The sequence below is a fragment of the Mangifera indica genome, chromosome 12, assembly GCF_011075055.1.
Source record: "Mangifera indica cultivar Alphonso chromosome 12, CATAS_Mindica_2.1, whole genome shotgun sequence".
NCBI lineage: Eukaryota > Viridiplantae > Streptophyta > Magnoliopsida > Sapindales > Anacardiaceae > Mangifera > Mangifera indica.
This window is the reverse complement of record NC_058148.1, coordinates 5,262,020-5,280,015: the sequence shown is the minus strand read 5'-3', so window position 1 is coordinate 5,280,015 and position 17,996 is coordinate 5,262,020. Positions and strand designations below refer to the sequence as shown.

General features: G+C 30.8%; 1 protein-coding gene across 1 annotated transcript; it reads left to right on the top strand.

Moving 5' to 3' along the window:
- The first annotated feature begins 15,696 nt into the window (after nt 1–15,696).
- Nucleotides 15,697–17,543, top strand: LOC123192381 (cytochrome P450 77A3-like). The gene has a single exon (XM_044604913.1). It carries the CDS (start codon nt 15,724–15,726, stop codon nt 17,272–17,274), a length of 1,551 nt encoding a protein of 516 aa, XP_044460848.1. The 5' UTR covers nt 15,697–15,723; the 3' UTR covers nt 17,275–17,543.
- Nucleotides 17,544–17,996: the final 453 nt, after the last annotated feature.

Sequence of the window (17,996 nt, the reverse complement as noted above, 5' to 3'; positions counted from 1 at the left end):
AAAAAAACCCAAGGTTTTGGAGGGTGGGGGGGAATGTGACTTTTCAAAGTAAGAAAACTTTAAGTGGAGGTGAAATTGTTAGTTTTTAAAATTTAAGAGGAAAATATTATGAATTTTATATATTTTTAATATTATTAGTAAAACAACAATTTTACCCTTACCTCTAACAAAAATTTTTACCCCTAATTAACTCATGAATGAGACTTTGAGTTTTTCAAATATCATAAATATGATTTTAAAAATACATCAAAATTTGAGTGGAAAATAGTCCTTTGGCCTATAAATAAAGAACCATTGATGTGGCTAACCACCATTAAATTATGAAGATCAAACATTTCTCAAATTTTAAAATGATACAAGATTTTTATTAGAAATATGACGTATTGCTTAACGACAAAAGAAAAACAAATTCTATTAAAGCTATTCCTGTATTATTGCGAAATCTTAGGTATAAATCATGTTCAACATGAACGGTTCAGCTTGTTTAAATTTTAATGACCCAAAAATCTGAAGCCACATATTAATCTCTGGAAGCACTTTTCAAATGAATTGGTGGATGTATTTTTAGCCGTTCATTTTGAATCTTATTAATTTGTGACTGTACTGGTGTTTGGTCATGAGCATCAATCACCATCGTCAACTGCCCAGATCACATCTTCTCATAAGTGAATTCCTGTTAAACATTAAATATGAATGATAATGAAGGGCCCCCTTTCTGTACTGGCTTGGCCCCCCTTTTTGTTTCACTTTTACAATAAGTGCTTATTAATTACTTGGGCAGCTTTTGGAAGTGCTTCCAAATTCAGCTAAACTCTAGTACATGCAAGTTAGTGCCCTTCACCTGTGCCTGTAGGAAAAGTACTTCTAGACAAGTCGTCTTCCATTTGATTTCCTCTTATTTCAGCTACTTCGATTTTCAATTTTTCTGTTCAAATCTGCAGGCCTTTGTTAATTGCAATCTATAAATTATAAGAAAAAATAATAAACAGAGAATAATTAAGCTTATCCTTTAATCTAATTCACATTCATCTAGTCAAATAGTATTTCACAATGAATTTTTCATACACCCATTTATCTTTGAGTTCTCTCTTTTAGATATTTAAAGTCGTAAAATGTCTCTGTTATATTACAAATCTTTGGATTATTAAAAAGAATAACCATTTTTGGAGGAAGCATATATATAGGGTTAGATTTAAACTGAATTAAACTCGAATTCGAGCTCGACTCAATTTGTATATAACAAAGCTCAAGTTCGAGCTTGTGAAAGTCTAATTCGAACTCAATTTGAATTCAGTTCGACTAATTTTAAGTTCGAATTTTTAACTATTTCGTTATCAAAATGACATCGTTTTAATACATATTGGTCAAAACGACGTCATTTTGTATCAAAATTTTTAATTAAAAAATTTGGTGAATAACTCGAGCTCGATCAAGCCTATATAGGGTTGGTTCATTTCAGACTCATTTAAACCGAACTCGAGCTCGAGTTCGACTGAGCCTATATAGGGTTGATTCGTTTCGGGTTCGTTTAAGCCGAGCTTGAGCTCAAATAGATTCGACTCGAATCTAGCCGTACATATATACAAGAATAGCTAGGCTTTTAAAGAGTAAATCAATATAGACAAACAATTTAATTAAATACAATTTTGTTCACATCCCTAATCTTTCAATCTAAGAAGTCTTAAACCTAACTATCGTTTTTTTTGTATCCCTAATCTTAACCTTAGAAGAGTCAGGTGAATGTTAAATCATAATTATGTTCCCACACGTGGAGAATAAGTCCAAGAACAATATTGTAGTTGCTGCAAGAACTTGGTAATGGTCCCAAGTCCTACATCATCTAGGATTTCAAGAAGAGAAGGTGGACATGACTACCTTGGTAATGGTCCAAGTTCTTTACGTTGTGGGTGGGATTATGAAACTGTTAGCTAATATTAATCCAAATGTAATGTACAATGAGTTAACTACTGTAGGGATGCAATAAAATTTAATTTTGTTATTAAATTGTATAATTAACTTTTTAAATGTACTGTCGTATTGTTGTTGAGTTTATTGTTTAATAATACTTTGTCTAATCAATATTACTATAAAATGTGACAAAACAATAAAATGATCATGAAAACTAATATATTATATAAAATTATATTGTACGATGAAGTATAACACAATAGAAATCAATGAAGATGATCACTAAACAATGTCACGATTATTTTGGTCTTAACACGTAAAGAATCATCACTCTATACATCAACTTATTGTTGACTACACAAACATACTCCATGATCTTCAATGTGTACATGTTGTACTCACTTGATTTGGGACCTTGTTGTGAGACATTATCTTGCTTGAGAAGTACCATTAGATCTATACACATCACCCGACCTAAATCTTGCTAATGCATGGACTACTAGATCATATCCAAAATGAAGGTCATACATAGCTACATAAGCTCAAAAAACTTCGTTAAAATCAATCATGTAACTTCTCGTTGAGTTGTACACAATGATGGACCAAAACTACATATCAGCTTCTCCGCACACCCAAATGCTTGTTCTTGAAGTTTATTTACACGATGTTTGTCATATGCATTAACAAGTTCATCAATACCACTTCATAATACCATTCATTATGAAAGCAAGGTGAGACACAAACCAAAGATGTGATGTGGTGTACCATGACTGGTAAGCGTGCATACCCTTATGTAAGATGGAGGGATAAATTTGTAAACTGGTTGCAATGTACGACCATGCATGAGGAAGGGAACAACCATGCATTCGAGTGATTATTGGATAAATCGTGTCTTCCAATGTTGAGGGACATAACACAAACGGTTATAACTGCCTACATGATTGTGCATAGGTGATACACGACCATAAGTGGCAATATTTTAAGAAAATTATATAAAGAACCAAACCTCTTGGTCAAGACATATTTCAGTTACTGTTTTAGAAATATTTCTCAAAGACAAAAGAAATCGAGATTGAGAGAGATCAAAGAGTGTCATCGCTAGAATTAAGAGGCTAAAAAGGGAAAGAGATCGTTGGAAATCAATAGCCACATGAAGAATCTTGCACACCTCATACATCAAGAAATAGGCCATAGCAACTCATTTGAATTCGTTTTTGGATGTAATGGCATGATGTTTTTTATCGGTTATGAACTTTATAATGCTTGGTTGGAGATAAATAATTAATTTTATGTTTAATTTATTGTGATTAAGCATTATAGAGTGTTGAATGTAACTAGGCATGCTGAACATAGAGAATAAAATGAAAATATGATTTGTGATTTATAATTATCAAGTTTGAGCATGCTAAAATGTAAAAACTAGGATGTTATATATGTATGATCTAGGCTTAGAGATTCAATTTCAATGTTTTAGGGCATAGAGACATTCTTCATAAGTTGTGATGTAATTCTTTATGATAATGAAATATGATGGGTTATGTAATTGATCTATGATTAGGATAAAAAGTATGATTTGTTGAATGTAAGGAATGGTAAATTTCATTTTTTTTCTTCGGTTATTTTGGGATATGATTAAGTTTCGATGTTTGTACAATAGGTTTGATATGTAAAAAAAAAAAAATGAATGTATTTATATATATGTTTGTGGGTATTTCAAAAGAGATAGAGGGGAAATGATTCAAACTGTGATTTGAATGTTTTAATTGTGATCTATCATGTAAGGACTTACTATGATATGATGTAGGTATTAAAGACTTGTTGAATGTGTTATTTAAAGTTAGAAATCAATTAGGACATGAAAATAAATGAGCTTAAGCCTAGAATTTGTGTTCCAAATGTCATGCATAATTGTACCAAGGACAGACATGGCCATGACATGCTTAGGACAATTTCATTTTAAGTCATGCAAGGTTATGCATGAAGGGACACGTGCTTGTACATCCGATAGTGGACGCTCATGACTAATGTCCAATGAATAGTGAAAGTTAAAGAAATGAGTCATATGTTTATTAGGTTGTCTCGAAGTATAGTACAAATTTTTTGGGTACACAATAGTGCCCAATGTACCTAAGAGAGATAATGTTAGGGCATAATCTATGAATAAAGTGAAAGTTAAGATGAGCCTAAGATGATTATCCGACTTGAGATACATGCATGCAAGACATATCTTAGGATCATTATATGAGAGCACCATGAATTTATACTCCTTACATCACCCATTGTAAGACATTATAGCCATAGTAAGGTACCTTGCTCATAGTAAAACATAGTTACAGCTTGGCAATCTGTAATACCATAGGCAAATAAGTTGCACATCAAATGCTCACATGGCCACTATATCAAATCCTTATATCTATGTAGTCTAATTGTCCTAGTATATAGTTACAGATGAAATAGTATTTTCACCTGAAAAATGATGTGGTCACACCACTTTAATGATCAAGTGAGACCCACATAATCTTGAAAGATGTTTTATGAGTCTAGAGGTTCCTTAGTTTACATAAATGAGTAGTAGGATTTATGTCATCATAATAGAAGTTTAGAGATAAACTTTTGATGATTGAGTTATAACAGATTGAGTGTATGAGGATTATGAAAAAGTTAGTAAAGTCTTTTACTTACTGAGTGACATTTCCTTCACTTTCGTGTTTTTCATGTGTATAGGTACAAGTGATCATAATAACTGCAAGACAAGTGGTAATCAACAGGTATAAAGTGGTATAAGGGTAATTTAGTGTTTTTATGATATATGTTATTTTCAAATTATGTATTTGAGATTGAGATATCATGCTTATGTATTTAGGCATAAACATGATAGGGATTATAAAGAGATTAGGACTAGTGCCCACAATAGTTAGTCAAATTGCCATTGAGTTGCCTGTGGGGAAAAAGTGTTGAGTAATCATATGTTGTTGGGTGAAACTATGATGATAAGGGATTGAGAATTCGATATTGTTTGAATTACCAAATTTTGATGTAATTCTCGATATGAACTTCCTTAAGAAATATGATGAAAAAATGGAATACAAGTTGAAGAAAGTTTGGTCCAGTTTGGACGAAGGTGATGAGTTTATATTCAAAGAGGGTCAGCTATTGTGTATGATGAACAATAGCATGAAAGTAAGGAAAATGTTGAGTAAAGTTTATATGGACTACTTGGTAGACATTGTGAGTAAGACAGATGAGTCAATCTCAAATTTGAGCAAGACTTCATTGGTTTTTGAGTATCGAGATGTGTTATTAGATAATTTACTAGGGTTGGCACTTGAGAGGGAAGCGGAGTTCAATATAAAGTTGACTCTTGGTATAACATCGATACCAAAGTTTCCATACAAAATTACCTTAGTTGAACTTCAAGAGTTAAAGAAACAATTATGAGGATTATCATGTAAAGTTTACTCTTGGTATAACATCGATATCAAAGGTTCCATACAAAATAACCCTAGTTAAACTTCAAGAGTTAAAGAAATAGTTACAAGAATCATCAAACTAAGTCATTCTTTGTAGGGTGTACCGATTCTATTTATAAAAAAAGAAAAAAGATTGATCAATGCGGATATGTATAGAGTATATGGAGCTAAACACAAGGTTAGATCAACAAATTTTAAAAATTGTTTGCAACACATATTTTAATTATTCAAACATGATAAAACCTTTTTTTTAGTTTATATTAGTTTATATTTGCTACAAGTGATAAACTTACATTTATTGAGAGAAAACATCAATCATAAAAGAATTACAATAACACAGTGTGACATTGCAGCATTTCAGAGTGGGCATATAATAGTCATAGCATGAGAATTGTAAACCAATACAACGTTCCATCTATTGCCATCGAGAATGATAAAGAGAAGTATCCATGTGACAATACATTGATGGATGTGGGATGTAACAATTTACTTTAGCAAAAATCATTTTAAAATCCAAACAATCCAACGAAACAACTTGAAACAAGTGAAGACACATTTATTGAGTGTGATTTAGTAACAACTTAGGATAGACATGAAAGGTTACTTATGAATTCATGCATGTAACACAGTACAACCTAAGTTCTAGAGTAATGTTATGTGCACTTTATCTTTACTTTAAAATTACTTAGTTACATGATAACACATTACCCAAATTGATATTCAATATAAGTATGCATAGTTTTATTGTTAAGGAAAAGTTACTAAAAATAGACTATAAGCTACTATAAATTATGTATATTGCCAATAAATCTAATGAAATCCCATACACGAATAACCAATAATCTAAGAACAAAAGACGGTATTAAGGAATAGTTTAATTGCTTCATGTCATCAGGTCATGTTTGTATTGTGTAAATTTGGGTTTCTTATCAAACACCCTAAACCATAACTTGAGTCAAAATAAAATTGTGTTAAAATTTCTTACCTTAAACTACTCTAAAATATTTTTGAATTGACCTAATTTGACCTGAATTAATCCAACCTATGTTAGTAATAAAGTCGTGCCAAAACATAATATGTAACAACATGATTTGTTATGAAACAACACATTTTGTTAAATATCAAGGAAATTGTTAAATGTCAAGGAAGAACATGATTTGTTACAAAATAATACACGAAACAATATTTTGTCAAAATAAAATTGCTCTATTTCAAGTTAATACTAATAGTTTGTTTATTGTTTCTTTATATGATCAATTATAGAGATAAAAAAAATAAAATACCATAATCAAAAACTTAAATAAGTCTACAATTTCAATATCAATTTCAAAATAATATAATTAATAACCAATGAGTTTAACAATTACTTGTCAAATATTTAAAAAATTTAATTTTTAATTCATATGATCAATGTGATTATCATAAATATTAAAATCATTAAAAAGTATTTGAGTAAATCACACCTGACATATTAATTCAAATCAATAGTGTTTTTAACAAAAAAAAAAAACTATTAATAATTTTTTACAAGTCTGCCAAAAAAAAGTTACTAAACTAAAATGGATGTCATTAGGTGATGCAATACTGATTTCTTTGTTGACTCGAATTAGGGAATAGAGATTTTATAGATTAAAACTCTTTCTCTCAAATTAAGAAAATAAATGATATTAGAGTTTTTTAACTGTTATGATGTTATACAACACTATGTTTAAATTTTTTGGATTAGTTCTGGTCAATTCATGTTGACTTCATGTCAACCTGAACATAACTCAATTTTTTAAGGGTTAACCTTAACCTAACCTGAACTAACGGATCATATCAAATTTTGTCAGGTCTAATTGCTAATAAAGCTAATGAAATCTCATACACCAATAACCAATCATCTAAGAATGAAATATGGTACTAAGGAATAGCTTAATTGCTTAATCAAACTTGTCTTTTCTACTATGCCCACCAACAATTGAAGAGTAGGTCATTGCATTAGGCTTGAGATTTTTCCACGCATCTCATTCAAAAGTGTCATATCTTGTTTTGTTTTCCCTGCTGATGAGATAATTGAAAAAATTAATCAAGTTGTTGAATGTCGTAACATTGGGATATGTTGCATCGTTCCGAATCTTTTCAACTAATAGTCTCTTTACATCTATCCACCTACCAAATTTCCATGTGTTACACAAAATAATATAATGTGTAATAGTTTAGCATCAATAAGATGGGATGTCATTCAAGAATTTGATTGCTTCATCCAACCTTCTTTCCTTACAAATTCCATTGATAAGAACATTGTAGGTAACCACAACCCTTTATTGTGTATGACACCTAGGATCTCTAATAAGATTACAATGAATAAAATCATAATTAATTTACAATTAATCATCTTTTTATTACAAACTATAAGCAACCTCTAGTAAGACTTCATGGCCACCCAACTAATTAAGAATCAATGTTAAACCAGTAATACCTTTCTATGGTATAATTACTATGCAATCGAATTCTTTCATCATACTAATATTTTATCAAGGCTAAGACATAAAAATAGTTTCTAACTCAATTCCCTTGACTTTATGATTTGGCTTCCAAACAACCAATCAAGTAATATTAGATTTGGGCGCCAACTCTAATCCTACTATAGCCATAAATTTAATTGGTTGTAGATATCCATCAAATAACACCATAAGATATCTTCTCTCAAACCTAGGAGTGATGATTTTTTTTTATCCACCATGGTCTTGCTGCACTTCTTAACATACACAGCAACTACCATATTGATAGCCTTAAGAAAAAAACTACATTAAGCTAATATCAAACTAGGTCGGTTAGTATACGAAATGTTTTGGTGATCTCAAGCCTAGGATCAAATGTACCGCTATTCATTAGAGGATTTATTTAATAGATATTAGGTTTATATCTATGTGAAATCCTCTTGAAAAATCAATCTGGTGAACATGTAGTTAATATGCACCCATATATTACACTAGGTTGACACCAATAATCTTGACACGTGAGATTTATCGCTATTTTTTGGTAGGATTGTTTAATAGGATAATAGTCTTACTTTGTATCCTTGATTAGAATAATATTAAGGGTACAAATGCTTCTAGATTGACTATCACATGTGCTTGTAGAGTTCTTACAATTAACTTACACGTTGATCACTTAATCATGGTTATACCCCTTTAAGAACATTCATCATATATATATATAAGTAGACACATATGTAATAACAAATTAATAATTTCTAATTTATTATTAATATGATACATCAATGGAGTTAAATTATAAAATAGTTTTTATCTAGCACTAATTTCTTATAAAATCTAAGTCTTACCATTTAAAAATTTGAGTTATCTTTTATATTGAAAAAATGATTGCTATGATATCAAAAAATGTTTTCAATTAAAAAAAAAAAGGAGGAGTTATTATCAACTCCCTCTAGGTTCAATCAGATAAATTTTAGAAATAACACAAATCTTCCCACCATTAGAATCGTTAGAATTTACTATAACCTAGGCTAATGAATATTTACCTGTTTACTTATATGTCAATTATTTTGAAAAGTTGTGAAAATTTTTATGAATCATTTTTCTATTTTTACACTAGTTTATTATAGAATTGTATTTGAAAACTTTTTTAAAAAGGCTTTTTTAACTAATTTCTATCAAAGAACTCCTTACTTCGGTCCTTTCATTTATATTAAAACGTTGATGCGAAAGGAGAGAAGGGATGGAAGGAAATCAAGAAGCAATGGAAAATAAAAATCAAAGTTAGTGTTTTCAAAGTGGGGTTGAAGAAAAGGAGTGTCCACCAAATTAGGTGTTAATTTAACATTTAAAATTTTAAATATTTATTTATTCATTCACTTTAATTATTCAATTATTTAAAGTTAATAGTTAAAAAATTAAATTTCATGCTGATAATTTATTATTATTATTATTATTATATTATGACAATGGCATGGATCTTGTGACTTTATGGTATGCACACTCTTTGAATTGTCGAGAAAAAGCTTTAAAAATTATGTATAGTGAGAAATATTAATTTTTAATTTTCATTTTCGAACTATAAAAAAATATATATTAATTTGATTTTATCAATTATGGATGGTTAGATAAGAGTATAATTTTATCAAATTATAGAAATTAACATTGGTATTAAAGAATTAATTTTCCTATCCTCCCATAGGGAATGTAGTTGTATTTAAAAGGAGATAATTAAAAGAGAGGTGGCCGGTTAGTTGTGAACACAACAATTAATGCACTAAATTAATTATTGATTAGGATTGTAGCCTTAAATGCATTTATGAAATTGATAATCATTTAAACTAGTTAATTAAGGCCGCAAATACAAGTCGGTTCTATTGGGCACAAGATCCCCTATAATAAATAATTAGGTCCATTAATTTACATTAGTATTGTAAAATTTTTTCCTACCCGAATTTTAATGAAATAAATTCTCATCCTTTAAGAATGAAAAGTTATACTTGTCCACTCGTCTTCCACTTCTGTTCATTGAAAATCATTACATGGAAAGGTAAAAAGATTATTTTGCCCGTAATCTCCTCACACCATTTTTTCGCTACTATGGTCAAACTCGTGTGCTGTTGGTGGCTATTTTTGTTGGAATTTCAACGGCTTTCACCACAATCGTTTTACGCTATCGGCAAGTTATGTCATCATTGCCTCACATCATCAACTCAAACCATTTCTAACCATTTTTGCTAAAATCTTTTTGTCTTTAACCACTGTCATCTCACACCACTATCAACTCATGTAATCATCGTCTCACATCATTAGCTCACTATTTGTGCATCATCGCACATGCAACATCTCTGATGTTGCTCCTCATCTTGCTACACTTCACAATCTTTGTCATAAGATTAATATGTTCTCCTCTGGCCAAGCCTTTGTGAAAGCAAGGGGACCTAAAACATAAAAACTTATACACAAAATGCAAGGTTCTCCCATTACATAAGACAAATACCCATTTATTGCGTTTAATCTTGTAAACAGAGGAATCCTTCCCACATAACTTGAGATTAGGGATGATAGAATTATTTGATTTTACTAATGCCACTTGTTTCATTCATATTCAAACACATACAAACATCAACATCAATTGTTTTACATATCACTCTCTTAGTATACGAGAAGAAAAGTTTCACAATTCAAGTTTAAAAACTAACCAACCATTTTAGACATTTTTCTTTAAGTTGTCTTCGTTCTCATTCCAATAAAAATGTAGAGTTGATTTTTTGTAAAACAAATTAGCATTGGGTTTGTTGTGGAACAACGTAGAATTATAAAGATAAATTGTTATTTAATATTTGTGTTACATATTTGTGATAATTAAATTTCATACTTTATTTTTTAAATGATAAACTAATGATATATAATTTGTTGGAAATATAAATTGAGCTTACAAGTGTGAAGATTGAAATTCATATTATACAAAACTAATTGGTTTGTGTTAAAGTCCAATCTACACACTTATATACCACTCTTTTATATTCTATTCATTAGATATAAAACTCTTTTTCTTTCCTTTTTATTTGAGTCTCCAACACTCTCGCTTAAGTGTAAACACCTAGGCTAGACCTAGCCATTTAACTCAGCCAGTTTTTGGTTAGGTGTATTGTTACTTGTATCCAGAAATACTTAAGCTGTTAAACCCGTCGTTTGACTCGTACTCTGATACCATGTTAAAAATATAAATTGGGTTTACAAGTGTGAAGATTGAAACTCATATTACATAAAACAAATTCGCTTGTGTTAAAGTCTAATTCACACACTTATATACAATCCTCTTAAGTTTTATTCATTAGATATGAGACTCTTTTTTTTTCATTTTTATTTGAATCTCTAACATAATTAATCAAAAGTTTTTATTAGCGAAATGGATAAAGAATAAAAAATTGACCTTTCTAACGGAAAAAACGAATATTTTAGTTTCATGAAAATTCGGATGGGAAATGTCAGTCATTCAGCCAATAATTAACTTTATTTCTTGATTTTTTAACCACCTCATTTACTCTCTTCTGATTTACATTTGTCTGTACCATAACTAGAGAGGCTCCTATTCCTCTGCGTGTGTGTATAAAAAAATATGTTATATGACATTTATTTTTTTCAAAAAGACTAAATTCCATTCCACTCTTTTTTGTGAGCATGGATTAAATTGCGAGATTTCAAGAGATCTCAAATTTATTTTTATTAATATTCTATAGAAAAATTGGTTAGGTCTAACAATTTGAAAAATTAAATACAAACAATAAAAAAATAATTAAACCCTCATAAATTATGAAGATATAATATCTTTATAAATTTGATATTAATTTATATATAAGCAATAAAATAGTTTTGCTCTTTAAATGAGTTAGCTTTTACATGAAATGGGTTATTTAAAAAAATAAAGTTGAAATATTTGACCATTTTCTCATAAATTTTTATGCCTTTCACCACTGTAGTCTTGCACCATTATCAACTCATGTCACGTATCATCAACTCACCACTAGTAAACAATCACACATGTGACATTTCTAGTATTGCTCTTCCTCCTACTGCACTCCACAATCTTTGGCATAAGGTTAATACGTTCTCTACCAAAGCCATTGTGAAAACTAGGGGAGTTGAAATGTCAAAAGTTGTACAAATAATGCAAAGCTCTCCCATTACAGAAGATAAATATCTACGTTTTGTTTTCAATCTTAACCTTTTATAGGTAGAAGAATCTTTCCCACCTAAATTGTGATTGAAAATTATAGAATTGTTTGATTTTACCAACGTCATTTATTTCATTTATATTCAAACAGAAACAAACATCAATGTCGATTATTTTATAAATCACTCTTTACTAAATGAGAAAGAAAGTTACACGAATCACCCAATCAACCATTTTAAGCATATTTGATTTTTTCATTTTTGTAAGTTGCCTTCTTTTATCATCCCAAACAAAATGGAGAGTTGATTTTTTGTGAAACCAACCATTTTAGACATATATGATTTTTCTTTTTAGGTTGCCTTCATTATCATCCGGAACAAAAATGTGGAGTTGATTTTTTGTTATGCGAGCCATTGGTTTGGTGTGGAAGGGTGTAGGATGAGGGGGGATAAATTACTAATTTATATTTGTATTAAATATTTATGATAATTTTATAATTTTACTAATGTCGGCAAACTTATAATTTGCAATAAAATCAAACGTTTTTTATTTACCAAAGTGGATAAAGGATAAAACAAATCAAACTAAAGGTGAAAATTTTAATTTTATCAAAATTTAGATGGAAATTATTATTCGACCAATAATATATTTTTATATAATTTAGTATTATTTTATCTTTAATTTAAAATTAACTAATTATATAATAGGATATCATTATTTATGCATACTATTTATGCACATAACATTACTCTACACATATAAATTACATATAATTTTACTACTAAGTAGATATTAAGAATAAGTTATATGACACTGTATATTTTCAAAAAGACTAAATTCCATTCCTTTCTTTTTAGTGAGCTTGGTTTAAATTGTGAGATTTCAAATTTATTTATATTAATATTCTATAGAAAAATTAGGTTAAATCTGTCTAATTTTACTAATGGGGAACTTATGGCCGAATTGCATTATTCTCTAATTTGTCTTTAAACTATTAGTTAGGTCCAACAATTTAAAATATTAATTACAAAAAAATAAATAAATAAATAAACCCTCCAAAATTATAAAGGTAAAATTAACAATAAAATTATGTATATTAATTAATTTTAGGTATACATTTTATGTGTGTCATCATGTGATTGATTAATTTTAAATTATAGATAAAATAACACATAATCATATGATAACATATATAAGTGTATATGTAATTATGTATCTAAAATAGGTATACTTAATATTGTTCTAAAATTAGACATGAGCAAATGTTACTCACTAAATGAGTTAGCATCTTACATGGAATTGATGATTTAAAGAATAACACTGATGTACATGATAACCAAATATCATTTTCCCTTAAAAAAAAAAATCCAGAATCCAGAAGGGAAACACTTCATCAATATCACTCCAAGTAAATTTATGACATGTACAAATTTTTCTCTCTTCTATCAGAAACTGGGGAAAAAAAACTGACATCCGTGATAGAATTTTATGGGATTTGATAGATAATCTCCATTCACCTAATACTCTTTCCTCATAAATAATCTGCAAAACCTGTTCATTAGCACGTCTCTAACCTGGTATCTATCTTTTGCATTGAAGAAGTAGTTGCATGCATTCATGGCTTCTAACTGTTAAGGGTCCTCCATTCAATAACCCCACCTTTACTTGTTTTTGTTTGCTTTGCATTATTGTCTTATTGGTTCGGCTATTAGAAATAGGCCAAAAACTTGTTCTCACCCAAATACAGTGAAATCTCAAAGTTTAGCTCTTCAATTTTTTAAAATCTAAATACTTTCTTATAGATAAATTTCTATTAAAATTTTCAGTTATAATTAAAAGTGAAATCATTATTTAATAATAATATTTAAAAAAATAAAAATTTATATCATTTTATTCCAACAATTTAAAAAACTAATAATTTTCTCCTGAAATTAAGTTTTGAAAAGTGTCAATTTCCCTCTACCTAGGGTTTCTAATTTCCCAAGCGATTTTCTAGTGAACGATCGTTGATCTCTCTCTCTCTTGACAATGTCTCTCCCTCCAATGTTTTCCCTTTGACCAACAACATCTTGAATCCAGAGGAAGAGTTTTGACTCTTCGTTTGGATTTCGTTGAATCTAGACATCATCAATTGGAAAGAGAGAGAGATCGATCATCGTTTATTGAAAAATCACCAACGAAATTTGAAACCCTAGGTAGGGAAAATTGTCACTTTTCAAAACTTAATTTTGGGGAGGAAATTGTTAGTTTTCCAAATCAAAAGGGTAAAATGATACAAAATTTTATTTTTTTAAATATTATTATTAAATAATAATTTTATCTTTAACTTTAACTAAAAATTTTAATAGAAATTTGTTTATAAGAGAGTATTTGAGTTTTTAAAAGTTGGACGGTAAGACTTTGGAATTTTACTATCAATAATACTATATGCACAACTTTATGCACAAATAATGATATATCATTATGTGATTGAGTATTGTTTTATCTTTAATTTTTAACTATTCAATTATATGATAGTATATTATTATTTATATATAAAGTTATACACATAATATTATTCTTTCACTATTCTTGGGGTGGGAATAACTATTTCAACCTTAGAAATAAGAGCAAAGGACTATTTCCTACCTAAATTTAGGTGCATTCTTAAAGTCACATCGTGAGGTTTGAAAAGCCAAAAATTTCATCCATCTATTAAAAATCTTAGTTAGGGTTAAAGTAAAATCATCATTTAATAAAAAAACTAAAGTTTTATATTTTTATCCCTTTTAGTTTGAAAATCTCATAATTTCCCTCACCTGAAGTTTGAAAAATTAATATTTTGCCCCTAGGGTTTGTAAATCATCGTTGACGATGATGAACTTCACAATCTCCAATCGCGTTGGTTCTCCCTCCTGACTTAACTTTCTTTGTCGATCACATCCCAACCAATGGTGAAAACTATTTTCTCTGATGAAGATAAAATTGTCTTTGTCCAATACAAAAACTACTATCAGAGGTCTCAGATGGCTAGATCGTCTTTGTCTAAGATCTTTGACGGTCATCTTCATGTTAGACGAAAACAAAATCGTCTTTGTCCTGACAAAGACACTTCAAAAAACATGAAATTGTCTTCGTCGAAGGAAATAGGTTTTGTTGGTGGTTAGGATGTGATCAACAGGGAGATTATAGCCAAGAGAGAGAGCCAACGCGGTTGGAGACGACCATCTCTAGTGACGGTTTGCAAACTCTAGAAGAAAAAATTTAATTTTTCAAACTTCAATAAGTGAGAGAGAATTGTGAGTTTTTAATCTGAGAGAGTAAACGTAATAAAATTTTAGTTTTTTAAAATTTTTTATTAAATAATAATTTTACTCGTAATTATAACTGAGATTTTAAACAAATTGATGAGATTTTTAATTTTTCAAATTTTATGAATGTGACTTTAATAAGACACCTAAACTTGGATGGGAAATACTACTTCGGCCTCCAAATAATTCTAAGCGCCAATTGTCTGCAGGCTGCAGTTGATTGATTTCATTAGCCCATGGTTTAATGTAACCGCCCTCCCATCTTCCTTCAGCATTTAAATCTTCCACCAGTACCACTTTTCTCAATCCTTCATTAAAGCTCACCGGTAATTTCAAGCTTCTCTCTTTCTTATAAATATGCCTCTCTCCTCCTTTTCTTTTGCCTCATCAAACAAAAAATGGCTCTCATTGATTTCTCTTTCTATTCCTCCATTTGTTCTTACAATCATCTCTTCTTGACCGTCCTCTCCTTTCTTGTTTCAGCCTTAATTTTCTTGGCTTCCATGAGAAAATCGAAGTTGAAACGTGTGAATCTTCCTCCAGGGCCTGCTGGATGGCCGATTGTGGGAAACCTCTTTCAATTTGCTCGCTCAGGAAAACCTTTCTTTAAATACGTTGAGGATCTTCGTCCAATTTACGGCCCCATTTTCACTCTCAAAATGGGAACGAGAACGATGGTCATTCTCAGCGACGCCAAGCTCGTCCATGAAGCTCTCATCGAGAGGGGCTCTATCTTCTCCACCAGGCCGAGAGAAAATCCCACCAGAAACATATTTAGCTGCAACAAGTTTACTGTAAACGCCGCCGTTTATGGACCAGTTTGGCGCTCGCTGAGAAGAAATTTGGTTCAGAATATGCTGAGCTCAAGTCGGATTAAAGAGTTTCAGCATGTGAGAGATAAAGCAATGGATACATTGATTAACAGATTGAAGGCTGAAGCAAAGGCAAACGATGGAGTCGTTTGGGTGCTGAAAAATGCCCGTTTTGCGGTGTTTTGTATTCTTTTAGCTATGTGTTTCGGGATCGACATGGACGATGAAACGAACGAGAAAATGGATCAAGTAATGAAGCTCGTACTCATCACATTGGATCCAAGAATTGACGATTATTTACCCATTTTAAGTCCATTCTTCTCAAAGCAACGCAAGAGAGCACTTGAAGTACGAAAAGAGCAAATCGATTTCATGGTGCCCTTCTTCGAAAAGCGTCGGAAAATGCTCCAGAATCCGGAATCTGACAAAACGGCCATCTCCTTCTCCTACCTCGACACCCTTTTTGATCTCAAAGTTGAGGGGAGAAAATCAGGGCCGTCCAATGAAGAGCTTGTTTCTCTTTGCTCAGAGTTTATCAATGGTGGGACAGACACAACAGCCACAGGAATCGAGTGGGGCGTTGCCCAGCTAATCACCAACCCACATGTCCAAGCCAAACTGTATGATGAAATCAAACAGACGGTCGGTGATCGAGCCGTGGCCGAGAAAGACATCGACAGGATGCCGTATTTACGAGCTGTGGTGAAAGAACTTTTGCGGAAACACCCGCCAACATATTTTTCCTTAACACACGCAGTGAGCGAGCCGACGACTCTGGCCGGCTATGACATTCCGACGGATGTGAATGTGGAGATTTATTTACAGGCGATTGGGGAGGATCCGAAATTGTGGAGGAATCCTGAGAAGTTCAATCCTGAGAGGTTTATTTCAGGCGGGGAAGATGCAGATATAACTGGGGTTAAAGGGGTGAAAATGATGCCATTTGGCGTTGGAAGAAGAATCTGTCCTGGTTTGGGAATGGGAACAGTTCATATTCAGTTGATGTTGGCGAGAATGGTTCAAGAATTTGAATGGAGTGCTTATCCTCCGAATTCGAAGATAGATTTGACAGAGAAATTGGAGTTCACCGTGGTGATGAAGAACAGTCTGAAAGCAATGGTGAAGCCGAGGGCTTAATTGGTTTAATCTCCAAGGTATTATATTAGGAAAGTTAGTATTATTGGATAAGAAATAAATTTATTTTTGTTTAAGAATTTTTAGGATTCTTATCTAATGAATCTGACTTTCTAAATACTTTATCTGTTCTCATAAAATAACCAATGATTTTATGTAGTGTATACAGAATTTTATGTGCTTTTTGTTCTTGGGGTTATTATTTGATCTGAATTGGGTCTGTATTGTTGGTTGATTTGCTTTAATGGAATATTTGATTTTGTTTGAGAAAATGATGCAAATTTCTTGAACATTCTGGCACCGGCGGAGTCCGAGATGAGATCTTGTAAATGTAGTGTCCAGTCGGAGATCAGATCTTATAATAAATAAATGTTGCAGAAGTCATCTTATCTTAAAGAGGGGTTTGACAAATATTTAAAACAAGAGTGGAATGCATGTGTTTTTACATATGTCAATTGTCATGCTGGTGAGGGCTCTGGAAGCTGTTCGAATTTGTAAAATTCGGATGGGAGTTGTGGTCAGAAACCAGAAGCCGTGTGTGTGCCACTTAAATGAAAAATGATGCGGGCACCTATATTCAATTCAATATTATATAAAGTGGATTTTTATTTATTATTAATTTAAAATTAGTTAATTACGTACACACATCACTCATTTATTTATTTATTGCGCTTTGGTCAAAAAGGCTTGTTTCCACCTAAAGGTAGGTGTAAACATAAACTTAT

Excerpts from the sequence above, each read along its gene's own strand:
- LOC123192381 (XM_044604913.1), top strand. The coding sequence starts at position 15,724 with ATGGCTCTCATTGATTTCTCTTTCTATTCCTCCATTTGTTCTTACAAT.